We start from the raw sequence: 21,790 nt of genomic DNA, 5'->3' as shown, positions 1-21,790 counted from the left end.
ACATCAGCCATTTTCAGGCAGATTTCACTTTTAACAAGAGATTGTCATGGAAAGCCGAGCGGAGGCTTCGCGCGTCACGACCGATTCGCTTTGGAAGCGAGACAAAGGAACACCTCCGTTTCGGCGTGTCAGAGGACAAGTTTGGACATGTCCAGCTCTCCACATCTCCGCTTTCAATGCTTACCAGTCCAGTAAGTATCAGTGAAACTGTGGAGAGCTGGACATGTCCAAACCTGTCCTCTGACACGCCGAAACAGAGGTGTTCCTTTGTCTCGCTTCCAAAGCGAATCGGTCGTGACGCGCAAAGCCTCCACGCGGCTTTCCATGACAAAATCTCTTGTTAAAAGTGAAATCTGCCAGAAAATGGCTGGACATCTTGTGATAACCAGAGAAAGAGCACACGGCGGTCTCGTATCCACAGAGTCATTCATTTAGAAATGGTCCGGTGGCTTGTGCCGCGTCGTCGCAGCTCGGAGCGTGGCGCGCTGAGCGTCCTTAAAGCTGTAGTAACAGACCTTATTCTCTGTGAAGCCCGTAAAATTTTCACCGAAAGCCAGATAAATTTTTCGAATGGTTTCCAGGTGCCAGTCTCTAACAGCTTCTGAAAAAATTCTGATGGAAAAAAACCCCAAATCATTCCGCCATTTCCAGACAATGAAAATCCGACGACGGGGCAGGACCACTCCTCCCACAAGGCGTGCTCACAGGCAAATGACGTCACCGACAGGCGTGGAAAAACTCACGCATACGCACAAGGGTTCAAGCTTGTCTGACGTGAAAACATATCAATCAAATCCATATAGTTTTAAAAAAACAAACAAAAAAAAAAACAAAAGGTACGATACTTTATGGACAGACCTCGTATATGAAGGTGGTATGTCCCTTTCCATCCGTACAGGATTCATATTGTGAAATATCTGGTTTTATTTTTATTTTAGTTAAGCCGTGGTCACAACCCGCCGTACTTGCACGTGCGTGCAGTCTACTTGCAAAAACATGGGCTAAATTTGGAGATCCGTACTTCGTACGTACTGCCTCAGTACGAATTTAGGAGCACGCAGACACTCCGTAGAGGTTTTAGTGCATGCAGAACCTTCGCTGCGGTCAGGCTGCGGATTCACCAGCAGTGCGGATGACGCATGCTGTGAGTACTGCCTCAGTACGGATTCAAAGCAGCACATTTTCATTCAATTACTATTGAATTAACCAAATCCGTACGTAGGCAGTACGGATTTGGAGGCCGACAGACTTGCATGCACAACGCAGCTTCTCACTTGAACTTGGACTTTATTTCCAAACGTCAGCAACACACACTCCACAGCTTCAGTCTGATAACTAGCTTTAACTTTTCGAGGCAAGTAAACACTCGTACAACTGACCGCTGCAGGCTGGACATGCTCATGCATCGCCGACGTCGAAAAACACCTGCCGCTCCGGTCCTGCTCATAAAAAAAGAAAAGCGACCCCCCCCAACACACACACACACACACACACACACACACACACACACACTGCATTATTGTCATCTCTCTTTATCGTTACGCTCCTAGAGACGTGCGTTGAACGTACTCCTTCCCTCCTCTTGCTACTGCCTCCGTACGTTTTCACAAAAACGTAGAGGCCGTGGCATCCGCAGAAAACGTAGGGCGAAAAAAAAAAAACGCACTGTGGGTTGTGACCGGGGCTTTACATACGGATGGAGTTTACAGAAGACATACGTCACAGAAGTTCATATCTGGACTCTGGCTTGCTCTACAAGACACATCCATATCATCACTCACTCAGTCATCTTCAACCGCTTATCTGGAACCGGGTCGTGAGAGCAACAGCTCCAGCAGGGGACCCCAAACTTCCCTTTCCCATGCCACATTGACCACCTCTGACTGGGGGATGTCGAGGCGTTTCCAGGTCAGTGTGGTGATATAATCTCTCCACCTAGTACTGGGTCTTCCCCGGGGTCTCCTCCCAGATGGATATGCCTGGAACACCTCCCAAGGGAGGTGCTCAGGGGGCATCGTTACCAGATACTCGAACCACCTCAGCTAGCTCCTTTCAACACGAAGGAGCAGTGGCTCTAGTCTGAGCTCCCCACGGATGACTGAGCTTCTTACCTATGTCTAATGGAGACACCAGCCACACTCCTGAGGAAGCCCATTTTGGCAGCTTATACCCATGATGTAGTTCTTTCAGTCATTTCAGTTCTTTTTAAACCACCAACGATCATGCTTTGCAGGACTGGGGTAGGATTACATAACTAATGAAAACATCCCTTAACTATAATGATAACCATGAGAATTAATGTATTATTGATGTACTTTTAACACGTGTTGAATTCTCCTCTAATGTCAAGGTTAGTGAACTCAGAATCGTAACATTACTTCAGTCAGTACACAACCCTGGCAATAATTATGGAATCACCGGCCTCGGAGGACGTTCATTTAGTTGTTTAATTTTGTAGAAAAAAAGCAGATCACAGACATGACACAAAACTAAAGTCATTTCAAATGGCAACTTTCTGGCTTTAACAAACACTATAAGAAATCAAAAAAAAAAAAATTGTGGCAGTCAGTAGCGGTTACTTTTTTAGACCAAGCAGAGAGAAAAAAATATGGACTCACTCAATTCTGAGGAATAAATTATGAAATCACCCTGTAAATTTTCATCCCCAAAACTAACACCTGCATCAAATCAGATCTGCTCATTAGTCTGCATCTAAAAAGGAGTGATCACACCTTGGAGAGCTGTTGCACCAAGTGGACTGACATGAATCATGGCTCCAACACGAGAGATGTCAATTGAAACAAAGGAGAGGATTATCAAACTCTTAAAAGAGGGTAAATCATCACGCAATGTTGCAAAAGATGTTGGTTGTTCACAGGCAGCTGTGTCTAAACTCTGGACCAAATACAAACAACATGGGAAGGTTGTTAAAGGCAAACATACTGGTAGACCAAGGAAGAAATCAAAGCGTCAAGACAGAAAACTTAAAGCAATATGTCTCAAAAATCGAAAATGCACAACGAAACAAATGAGGAACGAATGGGAGGAAACTGGAGTCAATGTCTGTGACCGAACTGTAAGAAACCGCCTAAAGTAAATGGGATTTACATACAGAAAAGCTAAACAAAAGCCATCATTAACACCTAAACAGAAAAAAACAAGGTTACAATGGGCTAAGGAAAAGCAATCGTGGACTGTGGATGACTGGATGAAAGTCATATTCAGTGATGAATCTGGAATCTGCATTGGGCAAGGTGATGATGCTGGAACTTTTGTATGGTGCCGTTCCAATGAGATTTATAAAGATCACTGCCTGAAGAGAACATGTAAATTTCCACAGTCATTGATGATATGGGGCTGCATGTCAGGTAAAGGCACTGGGGAGATGGCTGTCATTACATCATCAAATGCACAAGTTTACGTTGATATTTTGGACACTTTTCTTATCCCATCAATTGAAAGGATGTTTGGGGATGATGAAATCATTTTTCAAGATGATAATGCATCTTGCCATAGAGCAAAAACTGTGAAAACATTCCTTGCAAAAAGACACATAGGGTCAATGTCATGGCCTGCAAATAGTCCGGATCTTAATCCAATTGAAAATCTTTGGTGGAAGTTGAAGAAAATGGTCCATGACAAGGCTCCAACCTGCAAAGCTGATCTGGCAACAGCAATCAGAGAAAGTTGGAGCCAGATTGATGAAGAGTACTGTTTGTCACTCATTAAGTCCATGCCTCAGAGACTGCAAGCTGTTATAAAAGCCAGAGGTGGTGCAACAAAATACTAGTGATGCGTTGGAGCGTTCTTTTGTTTTTCATGATTCCATAATTTTTTCCTCAGAATTGAGTGATTCCAAATTTTTTTCCCCTCTGCTTGGTCTAAAAAAGTAACCGTTACTGACTGCTACAATTTTTTTTCCTTATTTCTTATAGTGTTTCTTAAAGCCAGAAAGTTGCCATTTGAAATGACTTTAGTTTTGTGTCATGTCTGTGATCTGCTTTTTTTGTACAAAATTAAACAACTGAATGAACATCCTCCGAGGCCGGAGATTCCATAATTTTTGCCAGGGGTTGTAATTGGCCTAATCATTAATGATAAAACACACATACAGTTAAGAGTCCCGGGGGAGCTGGAGCCTATCCCAGCGATCACTGGGCGAGAAGCAGGACACACACTGGACAGGCTGCCAGATTATCGCACGGCCAGCGCACATAGACGAACACACTCTCGCTCACACCTACAGTCATTTTAGAGTCACCAGTTCACCTACCCTATATGTATTTGCAAGTGAGATTAAGCCGGTGTCGCAGACTGAATGGTCCCCCCTAAAAATCGGTCCACCTGCCTTCACTACGCATGCGTCATTTGGAACCACAGCAGCTCGTCTCTTCACCCAAAGCGATCAAAGATAATAATGCGATTATTAACCATCAGATGACAAAATAAAACCTCTTAAAAATCATTCCAAAGTCAGTTTTAAGCAGAAACGAGGTGGTAATTGGTGAACCGCGGCTGACGCACAGAAATGACGCATGCGTAGTGAAGACAGGGCGGACTGATTTTTAGGGGGGGTCCGTTTGGTCAGCGACACTGGAACACCCAGAGGGAACCCACCGAAACATGGCATGCCATCCAGGGGGACTTGTAGACATTAAACAGGACTTGGGGCTAACTTTTTAAAGACTGGAGTACAAATAACCTCTGACTTTTGTACCCCCACCACACATAGCCAGAATCACGGAGAGTGGCATTGGATTTATGAACCTGACACATCTGAAGGCTGTCAGATTTCAGTTCCATCTGCGGAAGTCGATACAGTTGGCTAAAATCTGCAAGCGGCTCCGAGTGTGACGCACATGTTCACAATTCTCTGGGCGGCATTGAGATGGGACACCCGATGGTGATCCATGTATTATCTGAGGACCATCTAACCGCAATTTACATATTCCGATGGCGGCAAAACGGAATCTGAAATGATTTGAGCAGTTACGAGGGAACTTTGAGATGGATCTGGCACAGTATGCCTGCCGGTATGACCAGTCCTGCAGTGCCACATGTAATAATGCCCACCCACGGAGTGCAAAGGAACTTTGAACTGTATGTGGCACACTTCATCATGATAATAATTCATAATTATGATCATGCACAGTGAATTTGAACAGCTATCAAACTGAAAGCTCCTTGCGCTGCTGCGCACATGGTGCCACAAATCTGAATGGGCCGTTATATTCGCAATAGACCTTACAGTGCAAATATTTATCCGTTCCTTCCCATGGGCGATGAAAATAATGTGAACTATTCTCTCCATCATAACACGGGCAGCTGCCTCTCTGTGGTGCACAGTAATGCACGATTGCTTCCGTCAGGCTCGGACCTGAACAGATGTCACATTGTGTGTAATAAACGTTCATCTTCTAACTCCGGAGGAGATATCACATGGAGCTTGTGCCAGGCCGTTACACCATTAATACGTATGCATCTTACCTCCAACAACAGTCCAGGGGTGTTTCACAGCGCAGACGAGGACATAAAGCCAGGACAGCAGCCTGCGGTTAGAATCCTCTCACCCAAAAGAAAAAAATAATTCCATGTGATAATCCAACCATCGCGGTGTACAGAATTGCGCTCTGCTGCTCAAGCGGGTAAATGAGAAAAAAGAAAGTTCCCTGGAAAGGCGCTGCACCTGAGGGACTTGCATGGCCCAACTGCCAGCAAACGTTGGAAGCTGTCCACTTGTCCAGTAGAAGGCGCGTGCACACACACACAGCTGAGTAGTAATTACAGCAGCACGCGCAGGTGTTCCATACACGGACGTGCGCATGAGGAAAACAATGCTCCGGTCTGTCCTGTAGCCATTTGGAGATTGGGCAGTCTTGGCGCCTTTTATGGCCATGTGACAGCAATCTGTGTCATCCACCTGCGTTTTGCATGCCATTGTACAGGTGTGGATGAAGCAGTACGGATGCGTTTGGACCACAGCTGGCCACGCCGCTTTTTCTCCCGACTGTGCCGAATAATGGCAGTATTTGCCATGTCGGAATGACTCCTCCACATTCTTGCTATGTGTGATGGGGGCTTAATGATACTGCTTTTGGAACTATAAAATAAATTGATGTATTTTTTTGCACTCATTCTCTCTGAACTGCTCTTTCTCAAAAGTACAGAAAAAAACAACACTTAAGTGCTGGACTGATAAGCATTACCAGTTAGCGTATTAATACAGTGAAAATCTTGATACACATTCCTACACATCCACTTCATGCTCAGTACCTGAGGTTAAAAACTGACACCAATAGGCTTCATGGCTGATATACGATATTTCTTCACCAGCTGAAGCCATTTAAATCACATATGTACTGATTTTCCATGTACACCCCGCTCCCCTTCCCAGGTGCACCTGATGAACCCAGAGAACGTACCGAAGCCATGCTGTGCCCCCACCAAGCTCCACGCCATTTCAGTGCTCTACTTTGACGACAACTCTAATGTCATACTGAAGAAGTACAAGAACATGGTAGTCCGAGCCTGTGGTTGTCACTGACATCTCCGTGTGGATTCTTCACATAAACATTGGGTTGGCAAGTGACTGTTAGGACGTCTCGGTGAAGTTGGCCTCAGACTGAAGTCTTCCTCCCAAACCCTTGGCCAGCAGGGAAATTCCACTTGCTATCCTTTAGGTTCTGTTCCAGTCACGTGGGCAGCTCAAGCAACGAGTTTAATAACATTCAGTTTTCAGAGTTGATCACGGTGCCAAACTCAGAGGAGAGCGCCATCTACAGGCAGGCTCTATCTACTCCAGTGTCAAACCTCCAAATAAGGTCTGTTCTTGTTGACTGCGGACTCTTGACTTCCTGGTTCTGCAGGTGTAGGAATACATTAGGTTTATTGGCCTGAAAGGCTTCTGCACCCCACCCCCTCACAGAGGGGTGAGGACAAACCTGAACTGTTGTGGGACCAGAGTGCTGCTTTTCTTTTCACCCCACAAAAATGGATCAGTCAGGCTCACTGACACTTTCTTTGAAGATGAGGAACTGCACGCTGTCACCATCAGGTGGTCCAACTGCAGAAAACAGTCTGAAATATGTTTTGCTTCCATTCCCAAATCCAGTCTCCCCCCAAGGACCAAATTCTATTAAACCCATACAGTGCAATACTAAGCAGATTCAGATTTTCTTCCTCTTTCGTAATGTATTTTATCCTGAAAACATATTTGCCTTCTTAAATATGGACTGACCAAAGTGACCGCAGGCTATTTTAGTAGTCAACTCTTCCAAATATTCACTCCATGTCAATATTTGCTGGACACTTGCTGAGCTCAGATTGACCGAGCTGCATCAGCATGATGCATGTTGTGGTTAAAGTGATGTTTTTCTTCAAAGGGCTGAAGAATACTGCCTTATCCCTGAGACACACCGCTGATGGCCACGTACATGTCGCTATGCTCAAAGTTAACAAATGCTTCCGCTCCAGAGAGCCCATCAAGAGATAGTAGAAAAACATTTACTGCGGCACAAACAGCCGGCGGGCGGGATGCGCTGCCAACACTGAAATTAGCCCTTTGCCTTTTCAGGACCGTGGCTGAAATTCTGTGGAGCTCGCTGTCTAGATGAGAGATTTCCAAAGGAAAGTGGTACTCTGCTTCTTCGAATTCAGCTTTTTTTTTTTTGGAATGACAAAGCCTTTAAGCTCATTTAAAATAAATATGAATTCAAATCTCCCTCTACATGCCAATCCCACCCTCACGTGGGGTCGAGTCGTTTATGGATTCAGTGCCTTTCAACACTCAACCTTGCTTGGAGATCAACGCCTTGGTTAGTAGGCATCGTGCTCTAGGTGTCCCTGAAGTACTAATACCAATGAGAATCAAATACCTGATGTGCCTAACCAGTCAAATTACAAAATATACCTCTGGTAAGCTGCTGTTTACATTTGTGATCTCTTTTTTGTAAATACTTGTACATTTTCTGCTTATTTATTGCACTTTTTATTAAAAGAAAAATAAGTCACTTATCTTAACAGACGGACGCAAGAACAAAATGAATTGCAAACTTATTTTTGAGAAGAATTTATTATGAAATCTCATGTTAACAACTTGCCATTATTCAACCTTTTTGTACAAAATTGGTGGGCAGTGCGCAACCTGTGTTTGTTTCACAAGGAAGAAAGACTTATGTCACTGGAGGTTCCTCGACCATGTGTTATCCATAAAGACATTTACTGACAAAAACTGTTGTCTGTGTTCCATTTGAACTGTTAAAAATAAAGAGCGCTGGCACACACTGATAGATGTGTTGATCACGGCACATACACACACACCAGCAAACCTGCTGATATTTTAAGACCCACGTCTGTGTCAAACTTCACAGTACCAAGAATCCAGTGCATGAGGTGCCTAAAGGTGTTACACTTAAAGCTTTGTGTCCCAGGCTTTGAGCCAAAAGGATGTTTGAAATGTTAGCACCAGATTGCGAGAGCAAACACCTGACCAAAGACAAACATGCCAACAGACCACATTCAGAGTCAGAAAGCTGACTTGACACTGGTAATCGCCAAACTCACATCAGTAAATGCTACATTCATTTCCATTTTTTTTTAAAAAAAGGACACGAAAGCAGGTGCCATGTATACTTCCATATCCACCACAGGAACCCTTCAACCATTTTAGGGATCCAATACCTTCTTGAATGTCTGCACCACAGGGATCACCCCTGAAAGGAGATTTTCTGGACCTTTTCGGGGAGAAATAACTCCCTGCTCTTGGGTGGTTGGTGCTGATTGGTCAAACACCGAGGATAAGAAGAACAAGCAACAGGCACATTTTTTTTGAAGAAGAAGAAGAAACAAGAGATGACAGATGGGCTCTTGAAGAGTCACCGGTGTTTTGTTGCCGACTGATGAGGTCTAATGACAATTCCAAGTCCTTGTAGTAGAATAAGAAAGATCTACAATGCATGTCCGTAACCACGGAACAGTGCAGAGGGAAAATTTTAAAGTTGAAGCAGAACGACAAGCATCTAACAGAATGCACCAACAAAAGTTGCTCAGAGCATCAGACACCAGCAACATTGGAACAAAAGTCTGTTCAACCACAGATGCTAAAGTAAACTCCATCAGGTAAACAAATGTTAATTACACAATTAATGAGTCACATGAATTTTAAGAGTCATTATCCATGCATTATGTTAGCAAGCTAGTGGGATGCCAAATAAACCACAAACTTTACTCTGGCTTTTACTTTGACTAGTGTGCCAACATTGCATGCTAGTGATAGTAAAAAAAAAAAAAAAAAAAAAAAAAATCTGTTGTGTCACCTTTGCATCCAAAGTTAAAGCTAATGTTCTCATTAACATCAACATTTAATGTAATTGACGTAAAAACCCAGTGGATATTCATGGGAGGCCAATCATGGGGCTGTTCCTGGAAATGGTCAAGACATCTGGGAAGTAGGTCGAGTTCCTGCGGCTTAAACGGAGCCACACTTTTTCATGCAAAATAATCTCAGTTCTCGGAAATCTTTTTTTTTTTTGTATCAGTTTCTTCCCAATTGCTTTGATTTTTATTATGCCAAACACTTTAAGATATCATGGACATTTCTAAGGGGGACAGGGGTGGCAGCCAAGTGGTTAGTATGCTTGGTTTCAGTGTGGAAGGTTCCCAGTTCAAACCGCACCCCTGCCACATTTCTCCATGTGATGTGGTGTTGTCAGGAAGGGGATCCGGCATAAACCTTGTGCCAAATGGCAACTCCGAGTGAAAACAAGGGAGCAGCTGAAGGGACTTACTATGGACATTTCTAAGGGGACTTGCACTTTGAACTACAGCCCACCAAAATAAGCAAGAGGCATTTGGTTCAATAAAATTAAGTGGTGAAAACTCCCAACAATGGTGTTGGGAGTTGCTGCATGATAGGGAACAGAAACGGATAATCAAAGGAGGCATAAATGGGGCAGGATGTGTGGCCATGTTGACCAGCTCTACCTACTGAATAGGAAATATAATAAAAATCCTGATTACTTAAGAGAGATAAAGCTATGATCCCATGATCCCAACCTGTGGTGATGCTTCCGTTCCAGCTCCTGGTCAGTGTGGGTGTCTCCCTGAGAGTGAAGTCAGATAGGCCATCATGGCGTGACAGAAAGTACCCTCAAACAAGTTACTTCAACCTTTTCACTAACAATTAATTAAATGGCTTATGATTTAACAGCATACCCGACATACAAAATTCTGCATCTAAAGTTTTCAAAAGTAAACAGTGCAGTTAGAAATCAGGATGTCCTTTAACATTAACCTTTTCATAAACTTTTTTCTTCCAGTGAAGAGTTCTGGTCTTACAAAGTGGTTGTCAGGCATTAATTACCAGTACCATTCACCATGAATCAATCTCCAGAATACTTGAGGGTGGAAATCATAAGGCGGGGAGCCCATTAAAATTCAAAGTCTTGCATTTGTGTGGTCTCATTCTATAGACCAGACCAGTGGAGAAAGAACAGATCTGAGCAGTCCATCATAGGCTGACTCCTTTCTGTAGAAAAACCCATGTGGAGAGATAGAGAGAAGCTTTGGCTCTTGTAGAGGAGACAGTTAGTGGCATCCTACTGGCCAGATATGCAGCGTGGGTGAGCACAGTAGTGGAGAACAAGTACCGTTTTGACTGTTTCTACAGTTCGTCTCTCGCCTGTTTCATCACAAAGCTGTGTAGGCTCTCCAGGTCCCGTCCACCGTCATGCTCATCTCCCTGCTCGCCTGCTCTGAACATGATTAAGGTGGGGTAGCCTCGCACCTGAGTAAACAGAGAAGAGAAAAGTTGCCCACTCCCACTTGAACCATTCAGTTTACATGCAGTGTGAAAATATTCAAGTTACAATGACACCCTAGTTGTGCTCTTTGGCACAAAGCAGAATCAGTGCCTTTGAGTGGGATCTGATTCTTAAAGTGTTTCTTGTTATGCAGATTTGTCATGAGGACCTACAACAACAACAAAGCTGTATTTGACAGTTTGTTACACCATATTTTTGGAAAATCTTTAACATAAGCATACCAATTGACCAATCGAGTCTTGAACTACGCAGCATGATCAACTTGAAGGGTTTTTCATGGACAATCAGAATATGGGGAAATGATGGTCTAGTGGTTAAGTGTTCGGCTTGAGACCAGAGGATCCTTGGTTCAAATCCCAGTATGACCAGAGAAAAAAAAAAAAAAAAAAAAAAAAAAATCACCAAGGGCCCTTGGGCAAGGTCCTTAATCCCCTAGTTGCCCTTGGTGTGTAGTGAGCACCTTGCATGGCAGCACCCTGACATCAAGGTGAATGTGAGGCATTGATGTGCAAAGCGCTTTGAGCATCTGATACAGATGGAAAAGCGCTATATAAATGCAGTCCATTTAAACAAACCAGCACATCTACCATTTTGTCAGTGGATGTCAACCGAAAACTCGCTCACTGTCCAATTGGCCTGTCCACAATAAAACAAATCCATCAAAAATGTACAAAGATCAGTGGTGGGTACAGCTAATCTGATAGCAAAAACATTAGCTTTGATAATTATCTGCTATTGGATTAGCTGAACTGTGCCCACTACTGGGTAAGATGATCGTTTTTTACTGAAGAAGCATTTCAATTATATGTCACAGATTAAGCCTAAGCCTTTTAATCCTTAAAGGTGTGCCACACTAAGATATTGAGTAACCTGATCAGTAACAGATTAAAATAATTTTTCTGGTGGTAAATTTCACTTAATCTGTCAGTCTCTGGTGGATTTGGGGCTCTGATAGATGGATAATGTCACATTTCCACTGGCAACACAAAGGACGAGTCAGCAGAATAACTTTCCCGGTTCAAGACATAGTATTGCATGGTGTGGAGAGCTGGGTTTGCTGATGTTTGAATGCAATGCTGGCTAGAATCTGGTTAAACTCAGGAATGATGATGTTCATATTTTGTCACTAGTAGCGTTTTTGCCACTGTGCTGCTGAGGACAGCAAAGAACTTTTGTCTGTGGAACCTGCCGGGTGCTTTCTGATGTCCAGATAAAAATGCACACAGTTGAGGGGTCTTTTTCTTCCACTTGGCTAAATGAACAGCCGCACTGCATGTTTCTGTGTGAGGAACTGTCCTCTCTTTGACCTGATGCTGAATTCACACCCTGTTCTGGCTTTGGACAATCACAAGTTCAGTCTGAAGCACTGGACAGCCACAGGATATGAAAGCATGAGTACTGTAGACATAAACAAGTACAGGACAAACCTGTAAACAAACATGCAACTACCAGCACTAAACTTTCCGATGGACTTGGCGGACATCAGCTGATAAAGCTCCTTTCACACCGGGCTTGCAGACAGTTATGCTAAAATGCGTACGAGTACAGTGGAAAACATCACAGATTTGGCGAAGTCCCTGTGTAGGCTCACATGTGATTCCATATGGTTGCGTTTCTACTCTCTTACAGTAGCTTACAGTGTCACGTATGTAACCCTCACCATTATTTTTCTGCCTTTTCACAGTCCACTCCTGCCTACTTTTTTTGCATTGTGTAAATGTGCTCCGTTCTCAAAACTGTTAAAAGCAAATGCCACTCAGGTTTCCAGATGTACAGCGAGACACTGCTGCTTTGTCAGGGCTGGGAACATCAAATCGCAAAGTTCAGAGTCTGTTGTGTCCCCAGCCCGACAACCGGCCCTGAATTGGCCCAGATACTGGCCTCTCTCCTAGCCTGTGATTGGTTGGTGGCCGAGACGCTGACATCAGCCCATGTGTCAGCCTCACGTTGATGTGGCACAAGCGCTGCACTCCTATTGGTTGTTTAGGAGTGGGAATCTCACTCCAAAATGAAGGCCAGTATTCGGCCCAATTCATAGTTGGGCCGGTTGTCGGGCTAACCTCCCCAATAGAAAATACTACCATTTAAACGCACAAGCATACTTAAACACCCCCGTTTCTTGTTTCTGCATTGAGAACGAGACAGAGGGGGAGAGGGAGAGAGTTCTGCTCTTTCTTTTTTTTTTCCCCAAGACCTGCTGTTTCTGTGCTCTGGATTTCGAAGAAATCCATTTTACGAATTGAAAGAATGTAATCATATTTTCTGAAGTGCATTTTAATGGATGGATCCCTGCCGGCTCATGCACAAGCGCTGCAGGCTGTGTGGATCATTTCAGCACAGACTAGCGCACGTTTGATCACACAAGCGTCGAGGATCATTTTACCACAGACTAGCAGACAGTTTTTGGATGTGTACAGTAGCGCAGTGTTGTGCAGACTGCTTAAAAACGGCGTAATTTCTGTGTCCAGTGCTCTACGCTGAAAAAATTAAACATCTTTAATTTGTTGTGTCCTCTGTGCATCACCCTCCACATACTGCTGCGTAGGGAGCAAAAACACGGCGTAGAGCTGCTTAAGTCGGCATAAACTGTGCACCACAATATGCAACTCTACATTTTGCACAGGTGTGAAAGGGGCTTAAGGAACACATTTAATCAGGGCTCGAAATACACTCAACAAAAACATAAATGCAACACTTTTGGTTTTGCTCCCATTTTGTATGAGATGAACTCAAAGATCTAAAACTTTTTCCACATACACAATATCACCATTTCCCTCAAATATTGTTCACAAACCAGTCTAAATCTGTGATAGTGAGCACTTCTTTGCTGAGATAATCCATCCCACCTCACAGGTGTGCCATACCAAGATGCTGATTAGACACCATGATTAGTGCACAGGTGTGCTTAGACTGTCCACAATAAAAGGCCACTCTGAAAGGTGTGCAGTTTTGTTTTATTGGGGGGGATACCAGTCAGTATCTGGTGTGACCACCATTTGCCTCATGCAGTGCAACACATCTCCTTCGCATAGAGTTGATCAGGTTGTCAATTGTGGCCTGTGGAATGTTGGTTCACTCTTCAATGGCTGTGCGAAGTTGCTGGATATTGGCAGGAACTGGTACACGCTGTCGTATACGCCGGTCCAGAGCATCCCAAACATGCTCAATGGGTGACATGTCCGGTGAGTATGCCGGCCATGCAAGAACTGGGACATTTTCAGCTTCCAAGAATTGTGTACAGATCCTTGCAACATGGGGCCGTGCATTATCCTGCTGCAACATGAGGTGATGTTCTTGGATGTATGGCACAACAATGGGCCTCAGGATCTCGTCACGGTATCTCTGTGCATTCAAATGCCATCAATAAAATGCACCTGTGTTCTTCATCCATAACAGACCGCCTGCCCATACCATAAACCCCACCGCCACCATGGGCCACTCGATCCACAACATTGACATCAGAAAACCGCTCACCCACACGACGCCACACACACTGTCGGCCATCTGCCCTGGACAGTGTGAACCGGGTTTCATCCGTGAAGAGAACACCTCTCCAACATGCCAAAAGCCAGCAAATGTGAGCATTTGCCCACTCAAGTCGGTTACGACGACGAACTGGAGTCAGGTCGAGAACCCGATGAGGACGACGAGCATGCAGATGAGCTTCCCTAAGATGGTTTCTGACAGTTTGTGCAGAAATTCTTTGGTTATGCAAACCGATTGTTTCAGCAGCTGTCCGAGTGGCTGGTCTCAGATGATCTTGGAGGTGAACATGCTGGATGTGGAGGTCCTGGGCTGGTGTGATTACACGTGGTCTGCGGTTGTGAGGCTGGTTGGATGTACTGCCAAATTCTCTGAAACGCCTTTGGAGACGGCTTATGGTAGAGAAATGAACATTCAATACACGAGCAACAGCTCTGGTTGACATTCCTGCTGTCAGCATGCCAATTGCACGCTCCCGCAAATCTTGTGACATCAGTGGCATTGTGCTGTGTGATAAAACTGCACCTTTCAGAGTGGCCTTTTATTCTGGGCAGTCTAAGGCACACCTGTGCACTAATCATGGTGTCTAATCAGCATCTTGATATGGCACACCTGTGAGGTGGGATGGATTATCTCAGCAAAGGAGAAGTGCTCACTATCACAGATTTAGACTGGTTTGTGAACAATATTGAGGGAAATGGTGATATTGTGTATGTGGAAAAAGTTTTACATCTTTGAGGTTCATCTCATACAAAATGGGAGCAAAACCAAAAGTGTTGCGTTTATATTTTTGTTGAGTGTAATACGTGCATGTGCTAGTTTGTGCACGTAACTATAAACACCAGTAAAATGAATCAATAAAGGAATAAATAAGGAAAAAAAAAAAAAAAACAATTTCCGTGTGCTGTCTTCCCCTGCGTTTTATGACTCACACATGGAACGAGTTGCTGTGCTTTATTTGTTGTGTTCACGCGCGCACATGTAAAAGAAAAAAAAAATGGCTGAGGTTCCCTCTCTCTCTCTGCCCTCAAACTATGATGTTTTATTATACATCTGTGTAGTTAATAAGATTATCTTCACGGATGATTAGTTTGCGCACGTGGGAAAAAAAAGTGGTTGTTGCTGCGGTTCCTTTATGGAACCCAGAAGACGGTACTTAAAGTGATTTTTTTTCTGGCCATGATAATTTGTGCACACGTTTTCCTTTAATTGAGCCCACGAATTAATAAAACGTGCACACGTTTTCCTTTCATTCAAAATGAACTCCATAACATGACCTAAATTGTCATCCTCACAACGCTTCAACCTCAGCATCCTTTTTAATGTGCTTAAACTCCAGATGATGCCATGCTGGGCAGCTGGAGTTCTCTGCATGTCCTTGTGCGCCCAAACCATGATGATACACTCTAACCAGATCCATTTCTAATGGGGAAATGTATTATACTGTCTCCTGGTTTGTTGACTAATAGTCAGCATTTATGTGTCAAGACAATATTGAGTGCACGTTTTACAAACTGTGGCCACGTTTAAGTAGATCTTGCCCTTGTTTCACTCAAATGATGCGCAAAATATCATAAAACGTGTGCTCAGTCTCTCCACATGCAAAACATTTTGCGATGACACTTCCAGGGCTCTATAGTTCCTCGCTCTCTCTCCCTTGAAACTCTGTCATAATTGTGTTATAAACCAGTTACCATTTGTTTTATTATACATCTGTGTAGTTAATAAATAAAATAATCTTCACGGACAATTCGTTCTGCAAAAAACTGAGGGGAGAGCAGCAACAGCGGCATGCTCTCCCCAGAGAGGAATTGAGAGTCTGACACATCAGAGGAGCAGTTTTAAGGTTGATATAAGACTAACTTTTGGTTGTGCAAGTAACTTTTTTTTTGACGCAAGTAATTTTTTTGTTACTAGCACCAGTGCAAGTAGGTTAAAAAAAAGCATTTCGACCCCTGTTTAATAAATGAAAAGCTGATTTGTACAGAACAAAAATGGACATGAACGAACTTCAAAATTTCCTATGAGTCACTCATACATTCCCTCAGTTCATCATAGTGTGGCATTCAACTGTGGGAGATTTTATTATTTTTTTGCACCATGGAAAATGACTACTTCAGAGGGCCACTTTATAATGTGGACTGTAAACTCAGATAATAAAAGAAGAAGTCAAACTTTCCACCGCTTATCAATGGGGGGGGGGGGGGGGGGTTCTTTTCGAGAGTCATTAAGAAATGATTCGCTCCACCAACATCAATAGCCTTTTTGGTTAACAAGTCCCTTATCGGTCTTTCAGAGCGGCCGTTGTTTTTGACGCCGTTTTATCGGGAAAATTATCATTTCTTTATGTTGATGACAGACCCTGCAGCCGGTCTGTAATCAACCGCTTCTGTAACGGCTCTGCTTTGAAGCTCGAAACAACGAAGTAGTGCTCCGATCCGCTGCTTCGTTGGTTCATTGCTTCACTGCCGCAGACAGTTTGTGAGATGACCCCCAAACTCTGGATTCAAGCCACAGTTCACAGTGAAGACAGTGAAGCATGGTGGTGCAAGCATCATGATATGGGCATGTCTCTCCTACTATGGTGTTGGGCCTATATATTGCATACCAGGTATCATGGATCAGGTTGGATATGTCAAACTACTTGAAGAGGTCATGTTGCCTTATGCTGAAGAGGACATGCTCTTGAAATGGGTGTTTCAACAAGACAATGACCCCAAGCACACTAGTAAACAAAATCTTGGTTCCAAACCAACAAAAATGCCTCACAGATGTGAAATCATGAAAAACTGTGGTTATACAACTATATACTAGTTTAGTGATTCACAGGATTGCTAAAAAAGCAGTTTGAACATAATAGTTTTGAGTTTGTAGCGTCAACAGCAGATGCTACTATTATTGTGAACACCCCCTTTTCTACTTTTTTTAAACTAATAGCCCAATTTCATAGCCTTAAGAGTGTGCATATCATGAATGCTTGGTCTTGTTGAATTTGTGAGAATCTATTGAATCTACTGGTACCTTGCTTCCCATGTAACAATAAGAAATATACTCAAAACCTGGATTAATCTTTATAGTCACATAGCACTACTATTATTCTGAACACTACTGTATGGAGTTAGATTTGTGCCATTAATGTCTGAAAGAAATGCTTTTGAGAAAAACTAGTTTGTATTTTTTTTTATTCATGTCCAGAGATCAAGGATCCAGTGACCAATTTCATATTTATTTACTTTAAGACTCAATAAATGTTATTGACATAGAAAACCTGTAAAGCCTACTTTAGTACACAGAAAATTCACAGGAGGTATTGATAAGGGAATCGGATCGATAAAATCTTATCAATACCCATCCCTTATTAATTATATTAAAATGTGTTAGTTATGCCAAAGACTTTAAAAACACAAAAGATAAAAATAGAAAGTTCTTTAAAACACGTTTAAAATGTTTACAAAGGCTGTAAAATACTTACTTTGTTACAGGACTAGGTGTTTAAGTCCCTCCATGTTCATGATAGGTGACGGTGGAGTGGGATTTGACATTGATGACCATGCGGCGCCACCTGTGCGACATCATCAGTTGTGTACCCTGGCATCATCGGGTGTTTCGACCATTTCCTCACAAGACACCCTCTGCCAGGGTTGGCCCACCACAGGCTGATCAGACCTGGGTGTGTGTCACACAGCGGCACCACAGTCATCTGGCAGCCCACGTTGTGTCCCTGCACTTGAGCCACAACCAGTGGCTGCTTTGCTCAGCTGCCGTGGACAGTTCTTTTATTGCCCTCCGTTGGGCCTGCCCTCTGATGCCAACTTCCTTCAGCAGTCCTGTGGTACTTCAGGACACAAAGCCTCTGCAACCCACCTCCACAGGCCACACCTTCACATTCCAGCCCCACCCCTCTGCTTCAGCTGCTAGGTCGGCATACCGCAGCCTCTTCCTCTCATATGCCTCCCCGATCGCATCATCCCATGACAGTGAGCTCCACAATGAAGACGCGCTGGCAGGAATTAGACCATAGACCAGGTCCGGGCGCAAGTTTGTCACTGTGATTTCGGGTGGAAAGCTAAGGCTCTGACTGAGGGCCACCCGCATTTCCCAGTCCCGGGCTACGGTCAGTGGGCCCGCCTCCAGAGGAGCTGGCTTGGTCCCCCTTTTCTCCCCTTCCCGGACAAAGGGCGTCTTCCATGGGACAACAGGCTGGGAATTTGGAGGCATGGCATTGGTAGTTACCCTTTTTTCCTCAAGTTTGGCAGCCAAGCATTTCAGCACCTGATTGTGGTGCCAAGTGTATCTTCCTTGAGTCAGGCTGGTCTTACAACCCACCAAGATATGCTTGAGGCTTGCGGGGACTGCACACAGGGGACAGGCTGGTTCCTCTCCATACCAGAGGTGTAAGTTGGTTGGAGAGGGCAGGACATCATATGTGGCCCTGACGATGAAACTAAGCCTGTTAGCCTCCATGCTCCACAGCTCGTCCCATGTTATTCTCCTCCTCTCAACCCCCTCCCACCTCATCCAGCGGCCTTGCTGTGCTTGAGAGACTGCTTTGGCGCACCTAGCCGCTTCCTCCTGATGACACACCTCCTCCACTACCATGTGCCGCTGTTCACTTGGATTGGCCTTTTGCCATGTGGGTGTTGTTACTTGCACGCCAAAACCACTCCTGCCATGCTGGACATGCCCTACTACATCCCGGTGCCTGAGGGCGGGCTTTGCCACTGCAACTGCTGCCGATGGTTTCCATTTTCTTCCCGTTGCTAGTGTTGGAGCCGCACCTCTGACGAATGGATCCCGGGATTCAGTGAGGGTCATTTCCAGCCTTGCTTTGGCACACTTATATTCCTCCACAAGGCTTGACACTGGGAGGGAGAGGGCTCCATTACCGTACAGGCCTATGCTGCTAAGGCATTTGGGCAGTCCAAGCCACTTCCTCACCTGCGCGTTCACCAGCCTCTCCAGCCGGTTGGCATGGGATAAAGTGACCTCGTAGATGGAAATTGGCCACATGAGGCGGGGCAGCAGTCCAAACTGAAAGCACCACAGTTTCAGCTTTCCAGGGAGAGCAGTGCTGTTGATTTGCTTGAGGCCACTGATGGTATCCTGCTTGAGCTGCTCCACCTGCTCCGAGTCTTTGAGATCTGCACTGTACCAGCGGCCAAGACTTTTGATAGGCTTCTCCAGAACTGTTGGTATTGGCTCGTTGTTGACGTGGAACTTCTCATTAGCAAGCTGGCCTTTGACTATAGAGATGCTGCGGGATTTGCTGGGTTTGATCACCATCCGTGCCCCTTGAATGTTTCTCTGGAGTTTATCCAGTAAGCGTTTGGTGCATGCAACTGTTGTTGTTACCGTTGTCATGTCATCCATGTAAGCCCTGATTGGAGGAAGACGCAGCCTGTTTTTTTTTTAAATCGTTCCCCTCCAACCACCCATCGCGATGCTCGGATGATTAGCTCCATTGCCATAGTAAAAGCCAATGGGGAAATGGTGCAGCCCGCCATAATGCCAACCTTGAGGTGCTGCCAGGCAGTTGTGCTAGCCTGCGCTGTGACACAGCGCAATGTGTGTAAATGCAGACAGTTCCTTAAAAACACACAAATACTTTTAAAATGTGTTGAAGATGTGTAAAAGAATAAGAAACACATGAAGATATTGAAATTGTGTCTGTGTGTTGTGTTAGGGTTGAAAACCCCTGCAATAAGGAGTATAATGTAGTGGATTCAATAAAGTACTTCGTCAAAATTTTAAATTCTGACACACACCAACATCCCTGGATTTGCTGTCATGAACACATAATGTTCGTGAGAGCAATAATTAACTCTTAATTAATAATTAACTCTGATTCTTGAACATACAGCATTCTTTTATCCGTGAAGTGGTAAATGCTTTAAAATGATCTCAAAGTATGTGTAGGCTGTATCGCTTTATGGTTGTGATAAACCAGTCACAATTGCTTTATTGCATATGGTAAAGAAGCAAGCTTCAGGAAGTGGAAAAAAAGACACACTGATGGGAAAAGGAAGAGCAGTCATAAAGAATGGTGAGTGAAGTCCAAATACTTACAGAGAACCTGTTGCAGAGCGTGCGCTCCACAGTGCAATCCACTTCAGCTATCGTGACATCAGTGAGGCCAGGAAACTCTTTCCTGGAAAGATCCTCCCACGTTGGAGCGAGGTTCTTACAGTGACCACACCTGCACAGCAGGACATCGCACACACACACATGGGTTACACTGCATAAACCCTCTGACAAGCTAGAAATTAAACTTCAAGGTATGACAAAAACAATCCTGTGATGTTTATCTCCTCACTTGATTCAGTCATTATAATTATGATAATTATATACTCACAAAAATAATGCAACTAATTTTGCAGAAATCCTGCATAAACTTCTGCTGCAAATTACTTTACTCAGGTCAAACATGCAGCAGTTACTCCAGTAACCCAATTAGGAATTAACATCAGTGATCAAACGCTTAACTTAAAACCAAAAAAAAAAAAAAATTTCCATAAATAATTAACTTACCATGGAGCGTAGAATTTGACAAAGGTCAGGCCTTTGGCTATGATCTCATCAAAGTTGTGCTCCGTCAGGACAACCACACTGGACTGTGGGGGAGAAGAACCCAAAAAAAAAAAAAAAAAAAATGTGTCAAAATGTGCCAATGCTCAACTGCCCAATGGCATATGTATATTATATATATATATATATATATATATATATATTATTTTTTTTTTTTGCCATGTCCATAATTTTTGAACTGCATCCATCTTATTCAGTTGTAGTATGACTTGTAAAACACAGATCAGGGGTCACCAATCCTGTTCCTGGAGGGGACCTGGCCTGCATGTTTTCCACGTCTACCTACTCAAATCACACCTGATTTTTTTTTTTTTTTTTTTTTTTTTTAAGTTGTGTTTCCCAGCTCTTGATTGGCTGAGCACACCTGATGGAGTTAATTGCTTGGGAGTGGAACAGGGAGAGTTAGAAAACATGCAGGGCAGATGCCCTGCATGTTTTATATATTGACATCTTCATATGGTGTGCTACCATATGAAGATATGATTTTGGTGGATTTATTTATTTGTAGTTGCATTTACAAGACTCATTGACAGACTGAGTCTTACACTTTTTTGTGTGAGGTGCATTTAACAAAATATCAGCTAACTTTATTGGTATGCATACAACAGAGAACTCAAATGTTCTTTCATGTAGTAACTTTCCACAGAAAACTGTTAAAAACAACAAAACAGACCCACAACTAACGTGTTGACTGATTGGTATGACCAGTCTTGAAATGTTGTCCATAGCTCAGTAACAACTTGTAAATATGTAGTTGTGCTTAAAGTAAGACACAAGGCGACACTAATTTTAGCATTCTACATAAACGACCTTCAAGTAATTCTTGCTCATGGTGTAGAAATTAGAACAGATGATCATAAACAGATCTTTCTTTTGTCCTGTTACTTAAAGGGAGAAATCAC

The 21,790-nt window shown here is 43.7% G+C and overlaps 2 protein-coding genes across 5 annotated transcripts in view; one reads left to right on the top strand and one right to left on the bottom strand.

The window, feature by feature from the left end:
- Positions 1 to 7,481, top strand: part of bmp6 (bone morphogenetic protein 6) — a 206,159-nt gene extending 198,678 nt beyond the window's left edge. The window contains exon 7 of the mRNA XM_034171072.1: positions 6,395 to 7,481. Within this exon, the coding sequence (XP_034026963.1) occupies positions 6,395 to 6,544 (150 nt within the window). The 3' untranslated portion in view covers positions 6,545 to 7,481. The remainder of the gene's footprint in view (positions 1 to 6,394) is intronic.
- Positions 7,482 to 8,040: 559 nt separating this feature from the next.
- txndc5 (thioredoxin domain containing 5) overlaps positions 8,041 to 21,790 on the bottom strand; it is a 33,363-nt gene continuing 19,613 nt past the window's right edge. For 2 of the 4 annotated variants that reach the window (XM_034171099.1, XM_034171082.1), the window contains exons 8-10: positions 20,832 to 20,914; positions 20,370 to 20,499; positions 8,041 to 10,783 (exon numbers count right to left, since the gene is read on the bottom strand). In XM_034171099.1, the coding sequence (XP_034026990.1) occupies positions 10,661 to 10,783; positions 20,370 to 20,499; positions 20,832 to 20,914 (336 nt within the window). In that variant the 3' untranslated portion in view covers positions 8,041 to 10,660. The remainder of the gene's footprint in view (positions 10,784 to 20,369; positions 20,500 to 20,831; positions 20,915 to 21,790) is intronic. The other 2 variants (XR_004560891.1, XM_034171089.1) reach the window with 2 other exon arrangements.

This window comes from Thalassophryne amazonica, chromosome 1 (assembly GCF_902500255.1).
Source record: "Thalassophryne amazonica chromosome 1, fThaAma1.1, whole genome shotgun sequence".
Classification (NCBI taxonomy): Eukaryota; Metazoa; Chordata; class Actinopteri; order Batrachoidiformes; family Batrachoididae; genus Thalassophryne; species Thalassophryne amazonica.
Note: the sequence above shows the minus strand (reverse complement) of the source record. Positions and strands in the feature narration are given on the sequence as shown.